The sequence below is a fragment of the Molossus molossus genome, unplaced genomic scaffold (genome assembly GCF_014108415.1).
Source record: "Molossus molossus isolate mMolMol1 unplaced genomic scaffold, mMolMol1.p scaffold_m16_p_2, whole genome shotgun sequence".
Classification (NCBI taxonomy): Eukaryota; Metazoa; Chordata; class Mammalia; order Chiroptera; family Molossidae; genus Molossus; species Molossus molossus.
The window spans coordinates 118,710,312-118,728,403 of record NW_023425355.1 but is presented as its reverse complement, the minus strand read 5'-3'; the positions used below and the strand labels follow the sequence as shown (position 1 = coordinate 118,728,403).

At 35.8% G+C, this 18,092-nt stretch overlaps 1 protein-coding gene across 1 annotated transcript in view; it reads left to right on the top strand.

Moving 5' to 3' along the window:
* CFAP47 (cilia and flagella associated protein 47) overlaps positions 1 to 18,092 on the top strand; it is a 442,571-nt gene that overhangs the window by 292,975 nt on the left and 131,504 nt on the right. The window contains exons 48-50 of the mRNA XM_036270144.1: positions 6,624 to 6,767; positions 7,363 to 7,536; positions 13,834 to 13,945. Of these exons, the coding sequence (XP_036126037.1) occupies positions 6,624 to 6,767; positions 7,363 to 7,536; positions 13,834 to 13,945 (430 nt within the window). The remainder of the gene's footprint in view (positions 1 to 6,623; positions 6,768 to 7,362; positions 7,537 to 13,833; positions 13,946 to 18,092) is intronic.

Sequence of the window (18,092 nt, the reverse complement as noted above, 5' to 3'; positions counted from 1 at the left end):
TGGGGTGCTGAAGCACCAGAGAGGTCTGTGCCACCCAGGAGCCCATAACATAGGCATAGAGCCTGGTCCTCAAAGGGACTGTAAAATCCAGTTACCCACAGGACCTGCAGAGTGTGGGGGCACCAGAAAGGCCTGTGTGACCCAGCTGTGCACAAGATAGGCTTAGGGGATGTGAAAATGGAGACAAAGTGAATAGAAGCTACTCCGATGATCTCCCAGGACCAAACGGGAATTACAACTAAAATAAAGACAAATCCTCAGAAAAAAGCAACAGAAAGCAGCAGGACAGGACCATATAACCAGGGACACTGGTACAATCGACAGAGGCATGAGAGGGTGGCTGGCTGGGAGCCCATGGACAGCAGCAGTCTTAGCTGTGAGCAGTGCCCTTGGGGAATAAAGACCACACCCGCTCCACAGTGCAGAGAGCCAAGACAGAGCACTAAAATAGCCCAGCCACCCACCTGGGGCTACAGCAGAGGGAGGGCAGACTGGGCTGAAACTCTGTGGGGATACCTAGAACTTGGAGGGCGCTCAGAGTTTTCACTGAGTTGCGGCCACAAAGGATGGTGGCCAGTGTGCACCTTCCCAGAGCTGTGGGGAAAAGCAACAGTCACCCCACCCCCACCCCGCCCCCGGAGATTCAGCCTTTCCCAGGTGAGGCAAAGAAATGCAAATTGAGGCTCATTAATAACCAGCATCTATCCCACCCTCTGTAATTCTCCTATGCAGAACACCAGGGATACATTACAAGGCACTGAGTAACTGAGACTACTAGCCTCCAGGAAAAAGCTAGAGGATAACTGAACCTTTCCTGGGCTTGCAAATCTACCCAAGAAAGTAAGACTTGACAGTGGCATTTAACATAGGCCCACCCAGGCTCATCCAAACCCAGTAGAGGGAGCCACAAACAGCAGAACACAAACATCCACAGGGAAAACTTGGCAGGCTTCAAAATCCACTGAGATAGCCAAAATGGTGAAACAAAGCAACAAATCCCAAAGAAAGAACAAGAGAACTCTATCGAAGATGAGATCAATGAAATGCAGCTAAGCAAATTATCAGAGGTAGAATTCAGAACCATGATCTTGAGGAAGCTCAACAGCACCATGAGAAAAGATATAGAAACATTGAAAACCAACCAAGTGGAAATGAAGAATGACATAGCAGAAATTAAGAACACATTGGAAGGACTAACCATCAAAGTAGAGGAAGCTGAGGACTGGATCAGTGAATTAGAAGACAGGGTAGAAAAAAATCAACCAATCAGAAAACCAGAAGGAAAAAAAAAGACAATTAAAAAACAGAAAGACAGCTTAAGAGAACAGTGGGACAACTGGAAACGTAATAAAATTCGCATCATAGCAGTGCCCGAAGAGGAAGAAAATAGGTACGGGTTAGAGAATATATTTGAAGAAATAGTGACAGAAAAATGTCCTAACTTGGTGAAGGAAGAAGGCATTCAAGTTTAAGAAGCACAGAGAGCCCCAAGTAAAAAGAACCCACACAGCCTCACACCAAGACACATAGTAATTAAAATGCCAAAAATTAAAGACCAAGAGAGAATCCTAAAGGCAGCAAGAAGTAAGTAACAGGTTGCCTACATATGAAACCCCATAAGGCTCTCAGCTGACTTCTCAGCAGAAACTCTACAGGCCAGAAGGGAGTGGGATGAAGTAACCAAGGTCATGAAAAACAAGGATGTGAATCCAAGACTATCCAGCAAGGCTGTCATTCGAAATAGAAAGCCAAATAAAGAGCTTTCCAGACAAAAATAAGGCTAAGGGAATATATTAACACCAAACCAGCACTGCAACATATGCTAAGAGGACTGCTGTAATTAGTAGAAGAAATAGGAAGAAAAATAGAACCACACTAAACAAAAATGGCAATAAATAAGTACATATCAATTATCACCTTAAATGTGAATGGTTTGAATGCTCCCATAAAAAGACACAGAGTAACTGACTGGATAAGAAAGCATGACTCACATATATGTTGTTTACAAGAAACCAGCCTCATAACAAAAGACTCACATAGGTTGAAAGTGAAGGGATGGAAAAAAATCTTGCAAGCAAACGGAAAGGAAAAAAAAAAAAAAAACTAGTGTAGCAATACTCATCTGATAAAGTAGATTTCAAAATGAAGGCCATAACTAGAGACAAAGAAGGCCACTACATAATATTGAAATTATCTATCCAACAGGAAGATATAAACTTGGTAAACATATATGCACCCAATTTAGGAGGACCAACATATAGATCTCTTGGAGGACTTCAAAGGAGAAATCAACAGCAATACAATCATAGCAGGGGACTTCAATACCCCACTGACACCACTGGATAGACTTTCTAGACAAAAAATTAACAAGGAAACACAGACTCTAAATGAAGCGCTAGATCAAATGGATTTAATAGGTATCTACAGAGACCCCCAAATGGCAGAATTTACATTTTTCTCAACTGCACATGGAACATTCTCAAAGATAGACTTCATGTTAGGGCACAAACTAAAGTCTCTACAAGTTCAACAAGACTGAAATCATATCAAGCATCTGCTCAGATCACATTGACATGAAATTAGAAATCAATAGCAACAAGAACATGAAAAGACATTTGAAAACATGGAGGCTAAATAGCATGTTACTAAACAAGGAATGGGTTACCATGGAGATCAAGGAAGAAATTAAAAACTTCTTGGAACCTAATGGAAATGAACACACAACAACACAAAATCAATGGGATGCAGTGAAAGCAGTTCTGAGAGGGAAGTTGATAGCACTATAGGCCTACCTCAAGAATCAAGAAAAATTTCTAATAGACTATCTAACCTAACAATTTAAAGAAGTAGAAAGCGAACAAAAAGAAAACCCCAGTGCAAGTGGAAGGAAGGAAATAGTAAAGATCAGAGCAGAAATAAATGACATGGAGACCAAAAAAACAATTCAAAGGATCAATGAAACAAAGAGCTGGTTTTTTAAAAGATAAACAAGATTGATGGACCCTTAGCTTGACTCACCAAGAAACAAAGAGAGAGAACCCAAATACACAAAATCATAAATGAAAGAGGAGAAATAATAACTGACACCACAGAAATACAAAGGATTGTTAACAAATATTATGAACAATTATAGGGCAACAAATTCGACAATCTAAGTGAAATGGACCAATTTCTAGAAACACATAGTCTCCCAAAACTGAACCAGAAAGAGATAGAAAACTTGAACAGACCAACAACAACAGAAGGAATTGAAGATGTAACCAAGACTCTCCCAGCAAACAAAAGCCCAGGCCCAGATGGCTTCATGGAGGAATTTTACCAAACATTCAAAGAAGAACTAATACCCATTCTCCTCAAACTATTTCAAAAAATTCAAGAAGAAGGAAGACTTCCAAAGCCTTTTTTATGAGGCCAGCATAATTCTCATTCCACAACCAGAAAAAGACACTACAAAGAAAGAAAACTACAGACCAATATCCCTGATGAACATAGATGCCAAAATCCTGAACAAAATATTAGCAAATAGAATCCAGCAATACTAAAAAATTATTCATCATGACCAAGTGGGATTCATCCCAGGGATGCAAGGCTGGTACAATATTCACAAATCAATAAATGTGATATACCACATAAACAAAATGAAAGATAAATATATGATCATATCAATAGTCGCTGAAAAAGCATTCAACAAAATCCACCTCCCATTTCTGATAAAGACGCTCAGCAATCTGGGAATAGAGGGATCATATCTTGACATAATAAAGAGCATATATGAAAGACCTAAAGCCAACATCATACTCAATGGGCAAAAACTAAAAGCATTTCCCTTAACAATAGGAACAAGACAAGGATGCCCACTTTCACCACTCTTGTTCAACATAGTACAGGAAGTCTTAGCCACAGCAATCAGACAGGAAGAAAAAATAAAAGAGATCCAAATTGGAAAGGAGGAAGTGAAACTGTCATTATTCGCAGATGACATGATACTATACGTAGAAAACCCCAAAGACGCCATCAGAAATTTACTAGACTTAATAAATGAATTTGGCAAAGTAGCAGGATATAAAATTAACACCAAGAAATCTGTGGCATTCTTATACACCAATGATGAAGTCACAGAAAAAGAAACTACGAAAAACAATTTTGTTTACCATCACAGCAAAAAATTAAGTTACCTAGGAATAACTTAACCAAAGAATTAAAGGACCTATTTGCAGAAAACTACAGGTCATTGAATAAAGAAATAGAGGAAGACATAAAAAGTGGGAGCACATACCTTGTTCATGGATTGTAAGAATTAATATCATTAAAATGTCCATACTACACAAAGCAATCTATAGATTCAATGCAATCTTGATCAAAATATCAGAGACATACTTCACAGAACTAGAACAAATACTTCAAAAGTTCATATGGAACAAGAAAACAAACAAACAAACAAACAAAAAAACCCAGAGTCACCACAGCAGTCTTGAAAAAGAACAAAGTTGGAAAGATCACATTCCAGATTTCAGGTTATACTACAAAGCCACTGTAATCAAAACAGACTGGTACTGGCAGAAGAATAGGCAAATAGATCAATGGAACAGAACAGAGAACCCACATTTAGATCCAAGACAATATGCCCAATTAATATTTGACAAAGGGGTCAAGAACATACAGTGGAGTAAAGACAACCTCTTTACTAAGTGGTGTTGGGAAAATTGGACTGCTACTTGCAAAAAAAAAAAAAAAAGAAACTAAACTATCAACTTACACCATACACAAGAATAAACTGAAAATGGAAAAAAGACTTAAATGTGACTCATGAATCCATAAAAATTCTAGAAGAAAATATAGGCAACAAAATTTCAGACATCATACGTAGCAAAATTTTTACAGATACATCACCTAAGGCAACAGAAACAAAGGAGAAAATGAACAGATGGGACTAGGTCAAACTCAAAAGCTTCTGCACAGCAAAACAAACAAACAAACAAAAACAAAAACAAAACACCAAAATGCAAAGGCAACCCACTGTATGGGAGAGCATAATTGCCAATGATACATCAGATAAGGGGTTAATGTCCAAAATATAAAGAGTGCTCATACAACCCAACAGAAGGAAGACAAATAATCCAATTAAAATGGGCAGCCCTGGCTGGTTTGCCTCAGCGGTTAGAGCATCAGCCTACAGTCCAGAGAGACCTGGGTTCAGTTCCCGCTAAGGTCACGTTCCTCGGTTGCATTTTTTCCTGGCCCTGGTTGGGTCGTGTGGGTGGCAACCTCTCAGTGTGTTCCTTTCATGTTGATGTTTCTCTCTCTCTCTCCTTCCCACTCTATCTGAACAAAAAATGGAAAAATGTCCTTGGGTGAGGATAAAAAAAAAAAGGGTAGAAATAGACACCTCTCCAAACAGGATATACAAATGGCTAAGAGACATATGAAGAAATGCTCATCATCACTGATCATCAGAGAGATGCCAATTAAAACAATAATGAGCTATTACCTTACACCTGTCAGAATGGCTGCCATCGACAAATCATCAAATAACAAGGGTGAGGGTGTGGAGAAAAGGGGACTCTAGTACACTGCTGGTGGGAATGCAGACTGGTGCAGCCACTATTGAAAACAATATGGTGTTTCCTAAATAAATTAAAAATTGAACTTTCATTTGACCCAGTGATCCCACTTCTAGGAATATACCGTGAGAAGCCTGAAACACCAATAAGGAAGGATGTATTTACCCCCATGTTCGTAGCAGCAGTAGCTAAGAGCTGGAAACAGCCCAAATGTCCATCCGTAGATGAATGGATAAAAAAGCAGTGGTACATATACACAATGGAGTACAATGCAGCTCTAAGAAAGAAAGATCTATCGTTTGAGACGACATGGAAGGATCTGGAATGTATTATTCTTAGTGAAAGAAGCCAAACAGAGAAAGAGAAGTATCATATGATCTCACTTATTTGTGGAATATAATGAACATAATAGTCTGAGGAATGGGGTAGTCTCAGAGACGTGGAAGTGGGATACAGACTGTCAATTCCCAGAACAGGGGTGGGGTGGGGGAATAAACCACAGAACTTATATGCATGTGTGCATGAACAATGGACATGGACAACAAAGCTGGGGACAGGGTGATGAGGGAGGGGGACGGAGGATTCAGTGGGGGAAAAAGGAGAAACATCTGTAATAAAAATTAATTAATTAATAAGAAAATATCCCATTAAAAAATTTGCTCCGATGAGATATGTAACCTTTGCTATCTGAACAATCAACCAGTTAGAACACTTTTTAAGACCCATTATTAGAAGTAAAACGTGTAACTCCAAGACCATTTTATCATTTAAACAATTAGTAAGTCTAACAAAGGAATATTCCTTTAGATATTGAAAAATCTATAGATCAACCTGTTAAGCAATGTTTCTGTATGATATTGAAAGGGCATATAGTTATTCTTGTGCCTCATATTTATGTTTTTGATAGTTGTTCTTAACAAATATGACATTCAAATGGTGATTCTTAAGAAATACTATTCAAATTACAATATACAACTTTGTGAGAAGCACTAAGAATTAATATGTAATTCAACTTTATAAATGTCATCTTTCTGATATTTCTCTACCCTTTTCATGCTTCAGGTGAATAAAACAGAGAATGAATGGAAATGTCAAGTAACTATAGAAGGAGAATGTTTTTATGGACCTCTTAATTTTTCTGTTGGACCAGGTGAAACTGCACAATATCCTCTCACATTCAAACCTCTTTTGGAATGTGAGATTATGGTATGAATTCATTGATCATTTTTACCCAGTATTAATGTATCAATAAAACAATGTATGATATTCAGTTATATAATTTATGGTAAATCTCTTTGCAGGAAAGTTATATTTTCATGAATTTGATCTTTAGAGTTCACTCTGCTTGAAACTCTCTCTAATAAATGTCTTAACTTGAAGGATAAACATTATGAAAATTGCAATGCCATTGCAATTAAATCTAGATTACGTTTATGTGACACACTTAACAAAATAAAATCATAGCTCCTATTGTTTTTATTAAGGATGTTGTATTTCAGAAATTATTTTCTGAAGCCATATTTCTTTGACAAGGATGTAAACACACACATACTTGCTATTTAAGATAATACATATATAACTGTATTTAGAGAAAATAAAGAGAAATAATTAGGTTTTCACGGGAAATTCAACTTCTCGTTTAGTAGATGTATTTGCACATAAACTACAAGAATGATTGGCTGACACTTCCTTAAATGCTCATTTATTAATCAAACTCAAGATTAATAGGATAGTAGAGGTTGTTTGGCATCCAACTGTGACTTCTGTAGAGCTGAAATTTGATTGATTTGTCAAATCACAGGGCAAACTTACTCTACAAAATAAAATAGATGGCATGGAGCATGTCTTTATCATGAAAGGGATTGGTAAAAGCCCCGCGGCCTTTGAACACATCATTGCAAACTGTCGTTTGGGAATCCCAGAAGATAGAACCATAATGGTGCCCAATTATACAAAGAATATCGTAACATTTAAGGTAAGCTTTTTTTGTTTTTTGTTTTTTGTATAAAAGTATTTTCAGAAGGACTATATTGAATTATATGGAATTTTAAAAACATTTAATTTTATTTAGCTAGGTGAAGTAATGACACATAAAGAGTGTTTAGAATTCTACTTTTTATTAGTCTAACAGCTACTAAATTTCATTACAGTTATAAAGCTGAATTAGTGCCAAACAGGATTTATTTCTAATTATTAGTACATAATGAAAAGACATATTAAAATCTACTTATTTGAGACACTTGAGGAAATTGTACATGATAATATAAGGTATTTTCAAAAAAATTTTAAACAGCTTTTGAAATTTTAATGTGAAACCCATATGCACAACATTTCAAAGGTGTATTCTATCATTTAGTGTGAATAATAGTGGGAATGTACAGAAATGCATAATTATTTTCATCTTTATTTTTATGAAGCTTTGCACTTAGCCCTCCTTGCTTGATTTGTTCCGGCCAATCCCCAAATCAATTTTTTCATTCCCCACTCCCATATTTATCTAAAAATTGTTGTGTGCCCAATAGAATCCTTGCAAAGAGTTTCAATTTTCTATCACAGGTGCCTGAATTCAGTTTTGGAGTGCACTGCCAAAGTTAGGAAATTCTCTAGGTTTACCTTCTGCTTTTTTTTTTTTTTTTTTTTTTATGATTGTGAAAAACATGTGCTTTGGTTTTCTTCTTTCTTGCTTGCTAGATTGTAAATGGAGTGAATATTATGAATGAAAATCTTATTTTGTCACTCTCCTGCTAAAACTCTTCAATGCCATCTCTTACTTTCAGGATGGCGTACATACTACTTGAAGTGGCTTTTTACATCCTTCAAAATCTTATCTGCTCAGCTTCATTTTTTGCTACTTTAAGCTCCAGCAATACTTAGGTTTTTGTATATAACATTTCCTTTTGCTACCATCTGGAAATACTGGTCCAACTCCCTATCTTCCACTTCTCTGTGTTTGTCTATCTCCTTTTCATTGTTTAGAGCCAGTCCTAGATGCCACTTTTCTCAAAATCCTTCCCTTTCCTCATAAATCTGGAGTAGAAGCTTTTCCTGTGTTTCCACAACATCTCTGTACCTGTTCCATCATACATATATCATATTGCTATTACCTGTTTATGTTCTCCATCAGATTATAAATTGTGAGAATAGGGCATGCCTCTCTTATCCATATTTTAAAAATCATAGTATCAAGCACATAATAGCCTTTAAGGAAGTTTTGTTTAATGAACAGATATAAATACGATGAGTGGCATTGAAAAAGAAGGAAAGGAAAGAAGGAAGGAAAAATCATGACTACTTGGATTTACTAACAATAAGGAAAAAAATTATTTTTCTACTACTCCCTTTCCCCTTCCAGAATTTACTGGTGAGCAAGGAATCCTTTCTTAAGAGTTTGATGAAAACAGGTTAAAGAAAAATCTGCAATTTTATCACATTGTTTATTTCATTTTGTTATTGTAGTGGAGATGATGTCTACAGGTTTTTAATATGTTACTCTTCAGAATCAATGCATTTTTAAAATGTTGGCTTTTAAAAATAATAAGTATGCTATATTAACTGTATCTAATTAAACGTAGAAGTGGAATTCTATTTGTAACAAAATTATTCTCACAAACAATAATAATTAAAGTCTATATTTCTATATTTTAATGCACAAATAAAACTGAAGAACCTGATTATTTTACTTATTGAGTATATATTTTTAGTGAAGCTCTTTCTGTAATTAAAGATATTACCTATTAAATTAATTGAATTTTATTTCATTAAAGTATTAATAAAATTGTTCATGTGTTCCAAGTCTTCCTAATAATTTTATATTTCTATTCTCAGGACATTTGATAAACTATTTAAGAGTTATTGTTTGACATTGCAGCTGCCTGAAGCTGCAATAACAGTTGTGGCCAACAACTTGAAAGGAAGATCTAGACAATGAGATGTCCTTAGGGGATCTTAAAAGCTTTACATATTCCTGTGGAATATGCAGGCCACACACATGTGCAGTTGTGCACTTGCCTGGGAAAGATCTGAAAGGATGCCAGTGTTTCCATTTCTGGCTGACAGAGAAGCACTGTGGGAACTGGAAATTAAGGCTAAGGGAGGGTTATAAATAACTACCCGAGTGCTCAAAGTGTGCCTCAATACATATACAATGCTCCTTGACAAAGGGCAGATGATTTATTGTTTCAAGGCATTTCAAGAAATCTGTGACAAATTATTGCTGACCACTAAGCAATTAAGCAGGGACTTCAGTGAGCACACACTGGTCTGACTGTAGAATCTACAGAATTAGTTCAGGAAAGTCACAACCAACAAAGAACAAAATATGGGGAAGTAGTGATCTGATTTTAAAAAATGGCTATACTACCTTATATAAAACATACATTTTTCAACAAAAACAGCAAAAGTTATGAGGCAAAGAAAAAAGAAACAAAGAAATGGGAAATGTGACCCATACACAGGAAAAGAAGCAGTCACTAGAAGCTATCTCTGAAGGAGCCCACATGTTGGCTAAGTAAATAAAGACTTGAAACAAACCTTGGCAAATATGTTCAATGAACTAAAAGGAGTCTTGTTTGAAGAATTAATGTAAAGTTTCAATATGCAGATAATATCAATAAATATATAGAATTATAAAAAATAAATTCTGGCATTGAAAAGTACAATTAAAAAAAAGGACTCATTCACTGTATGGACTCAAAATATTTTCTGATTTCCCTTAGGATTTCTTTTTTGACATGTTATTTAGGACTATGCTGTCTAAAATCCCCCTATTTAAGGACTTACCATTTTTGCCCCCATTTTTTATTTCTAATCTAGTTCTATTATTGTTAAAGCACATACTGTGTATAATGCCAGCCCTTTTTAATTTATTGAGGCTTCTTAGCCTTAATATCCTAAGACATGGTCTATCCTGGAAAATATTTCATGTGTGACTGAGACATGCTAAAGGGCATCTATGAGAATGCCACAACTAACATCATACTTAATGAGAAAACACACTGAATGATTTTTACCTATAATCAGAAACAAGGTAAGGGTTTCTACTCCTTTTTTTTTTTTTATCCTCACCTGAGGACAGTTTTCCATTTTTTTGTTCAGGTAGAGTGGGAGGGAGAGAGAGGAACAGAGAGAGAGAGAGAAACATCGATGTGAAAGGAACACATCGAGTGGCTGCCACCCGCACAACCGAACCGACCAGGGCCGGGGACAAACTGCAACCGAGGTACACGCCCTTAGCGGGAACCGAACCCGGGTCTCTCAGGACCGCAGGCCGACGCTCTAACCGCTGAACCAAACTGGCCAGGGCAAGGGTTTCTACTCTTAACACTTCTATTGAACATTGTAGTAGGAAGTACTAGCTAGTACAATTAGTTAAGAACAAGAATAAAAGGCATCTACATTGAAAAGGAAGAAAACATATATCTCATTGTAGATATTATGTCCTATAAATAGAAAATTATAAGAAATTCACTAAATATGCTCTCAAAACTAATTCATGAGTTTAGAATATTTGCAGGATACAAGGTGAATATAACAATCAATCATTTCTAAATATTGGCAGTGAACAATGCAAAGTAAAATTAATCATTTACAATAGCATCAAAAATAATAAAACAATTAGGAGTAAGACTGACAAAGGAAGGGCAAGACTTGTACACTGAAAACTACAAAATGTTATTGAATGAAATTAAACAAATTTCCAATAAATAGAAAGATATCCTATGTTCATGCATCAGAAGACTTAATATTGGTATGATGACAGTGTTATACAAATTGATATACAGATTCAACACAATATCAAAATCCCAACTGACTGATGTTTTTACAGAATTTGGCAAGGTAATCCTAAAATTCATATGGAAATGCAAGGATCACAGAATAGACAAAGCAATCTTGTGAAATAAGGGAAACAATTGGATTATTATACTTCCTGATTTTATTTTTCTAATTTAATTTTTAATATGATTTATTGATTTTTTTAGAGAGAGGAAGGGAGAGAGAGAGAAACGTCAAATTGAGAGAGAAAGATTGATCAGCTGCCTCCTGCACATCCCCTACTGAGGATCGAACCCACAACCTGGGCATGTGCACCGACTGGGAATTGAACTGTCACCTCTTAGTCCATGGGATATTATTCAATCCACTGAGTCACACCGACCGGGCCATACTTCCTGATTTTAAAACTTACTACAAACTCTTCAGTACAAAACTATAATATTAAACAAAATGTGGTACTGACATAAGGTGGGCATGTAGATAAATGGAATACAATGGAAAAGTCCAGAAATAAACCCTTAGAATGATGGTTAACTGATTTTTGACAATGATACCAAGAGAATTGAATGAAACAGAATAGTGTTTTTTAAAAAATGTTACCAAGAGAACTGCAAAAGAAGGAATTTGGACCCCTAACTTATGCCATGTGCAAAAGTAAAAAGTAAACTCAAAATTGATCAGTGACCAAATTTTAATAGATATAACTAAAAATCATAGAAGAAAACATAGCAGTAGGGGCTCGCTCTCTGGAACATGCCCACACCTTTCTTCCCTCTAAAGCATGCATCTTTACTTTACTCTCCTAAATTCGAAGGGTCCCCATGAGTCTTGCAACCAGAGGAGCAATGGGCAGTAGCAGCTTGTCCTGGGCTAACCCCCTGAACCTGTCTCCAAGGTCCTTTTTTCTCTGACTTTTCAATGAGTTAACAGGAACTCTGCCTTGACTCACTTCTCTCCTATAACGTTTCTAAAGAGTCAAAGCCTAGACTCTCTCCTGTTGCTTCTTCTACTCTAAGCCCTTCCTTTGTTTCACTGTCTCAAAATTACCTGGACGACAGAGAGAGAGAGAGAGAGAGAGAGAGAGAGAGAGAGAGAGAGAGAGAGAGAGAGAGAGAAAGAAAACATAGCAGTAAATCTTCATGATCTTGGGTTAGGCAATTATTTTTTAGGTATGACACCAAAAATACAAGTGACAGAAAAATAAATAAATTGGACTTCAAAGTAGAAGGGTTGTGCTTCAAATGATACTTTGAAGAAAGTGAAAAATCCAACCAGAGAATGAGAGAAAATATCCACATGCCATGTATCTGATAAGGGCCTTATTTCTAAACTATGTAAAGATCTCTTACAACGTAATAATAAAATGACAAGTAACACAATTTTTAAAATGTGCAGATAATTTGAAGAGACATTTCTCCAAAGAGGATATGCAATGAGCAATAGGCAGGTGGAAGGATATTCCACATTATTAGTCATTAAGGAAATATAAATGAAAATCACAATGAAATATCACTTCATGCTCACTAGAATGGCTATAATCAAAATGACAGACAATGAAAACTTTGAGAGAAGATTTAAAAAAATAGGAACCATCATGTATTGTTGATGAGAAAGAAAAATAGTACAACCATTTTGGAAAACAGTTTTGGGAGGCAGTAACTTAAAAGATTAAACATTGAATTATCATTTGCCTGAGAAATTCCACTCCAAGATATAGTTCCATGAGAAATGAAAATCTATATCCACTCAAAAACTTGTACATAGTTTTATAACAGTATTGTTCAAAATAGATAAAACTGGTAACAACCCAAACTTTCATCAGTTTATGAATGGATACACAAGGTGTCATATCATGCAATTTAATATCATTCATCAGTAAAAGAAACGATGTACTGATACATATTACAATGTGGATGAACCTTAAAAACATTATGCTAAGTGAAAATGCCAGTCACAAAAGACCACATATTGTATACTTTCTATTGTTTAGAATAGGCAAATTTATAGAGGCACAAAATAGATTAGTGTTTGCCTGGGCAGTGAAGGATGAAGAAATGCAAATACATACTCGGTATGCTAAAAGTTGGATTTAATCAGAATTGTGGTCAAATGCTTAAATATTTTATATGCTATATTAATATTTATATATAAATTCATTGAAATGGTTCATCTTTTGTATATCAAATTGCATAGGGAAAATGGTGTATAGCCTATAAATGATACTCAGATTTTTCTAAGCATCAATGATCTTGCTACAAGTAACAGCAGAAAATAAAGATTGTTTATTTTGCAAGAATCTCCATTGTTCTATTTTTTCATAGGTCTCAGATTTTTCTTCTACAGAATGTAGCATTTTGGGGGGGCTTGCGTTTACTTAAAAGTGAACAGTTTTAATGGAAGTATTTAAATTAAATTTCATTTTCTTCTATACTTTAGCTTGTTACGCTGATTTCATGTAAGTGTTGACATATAGTTCTTGATATTGAATTCTTTCTTTCAGGTATCTTCAGATCTTCCAATAGTGTGGGGAAAGCCACACGTCACCATAGAACCTGATAGTATGGTTCCATATGTTATACACATCAGCTCTTGGAAACGTGGTGTATTCAAAGGTAACCAAACTGTTAATAAAATATTATCTACCACACTAGTCCAGATACATGAAGAGAAGAAATGAAAATATAATTTACATTTCCCCTTTCTTATAAATGACCCAGAGGGAAATGTAGTTTTCCATTTCAGTCATTACCTTTCTAAGTGAGAGCTTTGAGGCACACATTTTGTCTAGTGCTATATATGTTGGCCATTTATTTGAATTTATTTGTGTGACAAATTCTTAGAAGTAGAATTATTCAATTGAATGAATTTACATTTAAAATTGTTATAATTTAAAATGGTTATACCAACTTATGAATCAAACAGCATCCTATGAGAATGTCCATTTATAGGACTATTATAATAAAAACATACATGTACTTAATTAATGCATGAACAAACAATAGGTTAAAATTTTTGGTATGCATGAAGTTTTTTTCCCGTGTGTCTAATAAAGCATTCATTTATACAAATTACACTGGTAGTCCATGAACAGAATTGCTTGTTTGGGAGTGGGCATAAAGGTTATTCTTACAAGCTATTTTAAGGAGGGGGGGGTAAAAACTATAGAAGTACAGAGGGGCTGTGATTTATGAAAGGAATAAGTTATCGTATTTGGAGGAGAATTAAATGCCCTGTGATGGTTGGATCCTGTTGAGGAAATTATTGTAATGTAGGTAAATGGATACGAGTTAGAGGTATAGAAAACATACACCTAGCAGCAATCTTATGTGCCCTGGAAGTACACTACTAACCTCTCATCTCTGTTTGCCCCAATAAAGAATGTTTTAGGAAGGGGTCTATACCTAGCACGAAAGGTATAGAAAGCTGCTCCAAACAAGGAAGTACAGAGAGGAGACTGAATGTGAATCTTATTAACAAGCAGAAGAGAAGGTTCAGAATGGCAAACAGTGATCCAATTAGTACTACTGTACTAGAATGTGCTGTGAAGAGCCAACCTATCCATCCCCACTCTCTGCTTGGCCTTAGATATCACCACAGTCATAGTCATTAGCATCTTCTGAAATCTTCCCATCACTCTGCAGACACTTGGCTTTATAAAGCCCATTAATAATTCTCCGTGTGATAGGTAGATTTTGAGCTATAGTGAATCTATTCCAAGCATTTCAATAAAGTAACATATTTTGCCATTTGTATGTAATTCAGAACTTAAGAAATATAAAGTTTAGTTTCATTTGAATCATCAAATGATAGTAATAATGGTGGATTTTTTTTTAGTTTCAGAATTTTAACTTTTTTCCATTATTTTTGATAAATGTAATAAATCTCGGTTTCATGTTGTATAAAAGGCAATGAGTTCTCTGTCTGAGAGGGAACATAAGAGGAACCTCAAACTGTGGAACATTGTTGAATTAGCAATGTTTATGACTCCCTAAACAAAGCCCCTAGTTTCTGAATCAGACCCTTTAAAGTTATAGAAATTTAGCTAAAAAACATTAAATAATCAGATTTAACGTGTTTCCTTACATAGTCATTTTTTGTTGGACTTGGCAGCATTTCTGAGACCATAAAATTTTAATACATGGTTTCACTAATTGGGTATAGACTCTTTTAATGTGTTGGTTTGAAGGACTTTAGGAAGAATTTGGGGCAAGTGAAAGGTAATTTAGGGTATATTATAAAGTGGGGATGAATTCATAAATGTCGCTACCCAAGAGATTTTGCAGGCTTCATAATTATGAAAAATATTTATGAGACATGATCATGAGTGTTCTTACCACAGTGATCCATTAGAATTGAATTAATGTTGCCATTATGATGTGGAGAAACTGAGCCTAGAGAGAAGGCTAATCCCATTTTAATTTTTATTGATGTTACTATTGGAAGACATCAACAATATTTAAATGATACAAGTGTAATTGCCACTAAACAGCTGTTAATCTGTTATGAAGAAAACTAGACTATAAAGTATATGAGAATGTTCCTATTTGTGCTTTTTAAAGAAGTATAACAGTGTGTGTATCAGTGGTCTTTAAAAATAACTTTTCAATTCTGTTTTTTTATTATATAACAATTATTCACAAAAGGCCTATAATTTGAGAAGCCTTGATAGGCATAGTAGTTATAAACAAAACTGATATTCAACTAATTATGATCTGTTGAAATAGTATAATAGATGCTTTTCCTTATACCTTGGCAAATACTGAATTGTTTGAACTCCACTATAATGTAACCCTTGCCTTGCTAACCACCTTAGCTCCTCCCCAGATCTCCTCGACTTCCCAACAATCCAGCAGCAACTAAAGGGTTAGCACATAACTTATCAGGGTGCCACAGGACTTTGACCCTGTGTTCTTTCTGATTTATCAGAGCTGGAATATAAACTTGTTAATTATTTTGAATATTACTACTGGATACAAAAATAGATATGATATGGCTCCTGAGTCGTAAATTCACATTTGGCTGTGGAAATAGATATAAATAAATCATCTCAGTACAAGATACACTCTGATGTACCAAAAGTCTAAACATGGCACTGGGGAGCATGGTAGTGGGAAATATTACCCCTAACAGTGAGGTTCTGAAAGGGCTTCTTAAGGAACAATGGCTTTGATCTGGATCTCAAAGGATGAGCTGGGATTTATCAGCCAATATGGTGGGAAAGACATTCCAGCAGAAGAAAGAACCTTATTGTAAACACAGAGATGATCCTTTCTTTAAATAATGAATAGAGGAATGTGTCTGAAGTGTGTGTGTATGTGGTAGGAATGCAGAGTGACATACAGTTAGAAATACAGGCAGACTTTGTTGGGCAGAGTTTTGTTTTACTTATTGCAGTGGGAGCATTGAGGATTACTGAGGGCCTGAGTCAACTGAGTTTTAGAAAGAGAAATCTGGAGGTAATAGATAAGATAGATAGGAGGGGCAAGAGAAGGCAGTCAGATATCTGAGATCATCTTGGAGCCTTTAACGATATTCTATTTGATTAGTTCTTTATATTAGTTTGTGCTTATTTTCACCAAAGCAGAGCCTAATAAAAGGGTTTCATTGCAAGTAATTTATTTGAGAGATGGTTACAGGAAGGCCTCTGAGAGAATGGGAAAGTACCGCAGGTCCTCAAATAACATGGTTTCATTCAATGGCAGTCACTTTGTTATAGCATTGATGGGCTGCCGTAAAACTTACCTCTTGTTTGTATCAGTTAGCCTATGGCAATACTGGCTTTGTCACATGTCATTTTGCTTAAAGTCACAGAACTTATTAATGACATTATATGACAATTTATTGAGAGATGCTGAAGGGAGAAAGTCAATAAAAAGTAAGCCAGATATCAGATTACTGCTGAGACTTAGGGAACTTCACTGGTAACCTTCTGAGAGAAGGGCAAGGAGTTTGGGGTATTTGTCCACTAACTCCTATCCATCATTGATTCAAGTTTGCTCTTCAAGCAGTGAGTCCCCACTGAAAAAGAATTATACGGAACCACTGGTGTGTAAAGGAAGTCTATGCAGAGGGGATTTTTACTGGGCACTGAGAGTATATACTGCAGTGGGTAATATGGCATATTGACTGGTAGGTAGAAATTTTGAGAAATGGGTAGATTTTGAATTTTTACATCAGCTGGCAGTGAGCTACAATTGTGTTTCAGGTGTGCCTGTGTGGAAGTTTGAATTTGAATGCCCATTTGGCCATGGAACCAAAGAGTTAAGATGGACCATACTTACATGAGAATAAGGGAAGACCAAACTAAGCCAGTGACAGTGAATTCAAAAACAGAGGAACACTTTCAAAAGAAATAAAAAGGGAAAATGATGCTTGAACAGCTTGGATTTCCAAGAAATCAAACTCTGAGATGGGAGAATAGCATACAGGTCATTTGTTAGCAAAATGTGTCATGATCAATGCTTGTGGAAGCAAAGGTAAATAATATTTGGCCAGGGGGAGAAGTTGAACTTCCATACAGGCCCAGTGAAAAGTTCAGTCAACCCACCGGGACCTCTGAAGGTAAGATGGCCCTTCAGAGTTGTCCTAAGTAGGAAGAAGAGGACTGGACCTTTATACTGCTGTTTTGATCAGTCATTGAAAGTGGCATACATATGGAAAGAGGTTTGACCTTGGGCAAAGCTTTGTTTTCAAACAAGGCAATGCCTAAATAGGGCTGACCTGATGCTCATCTTCCAGCATCTTTCCCAGTAGCTACAA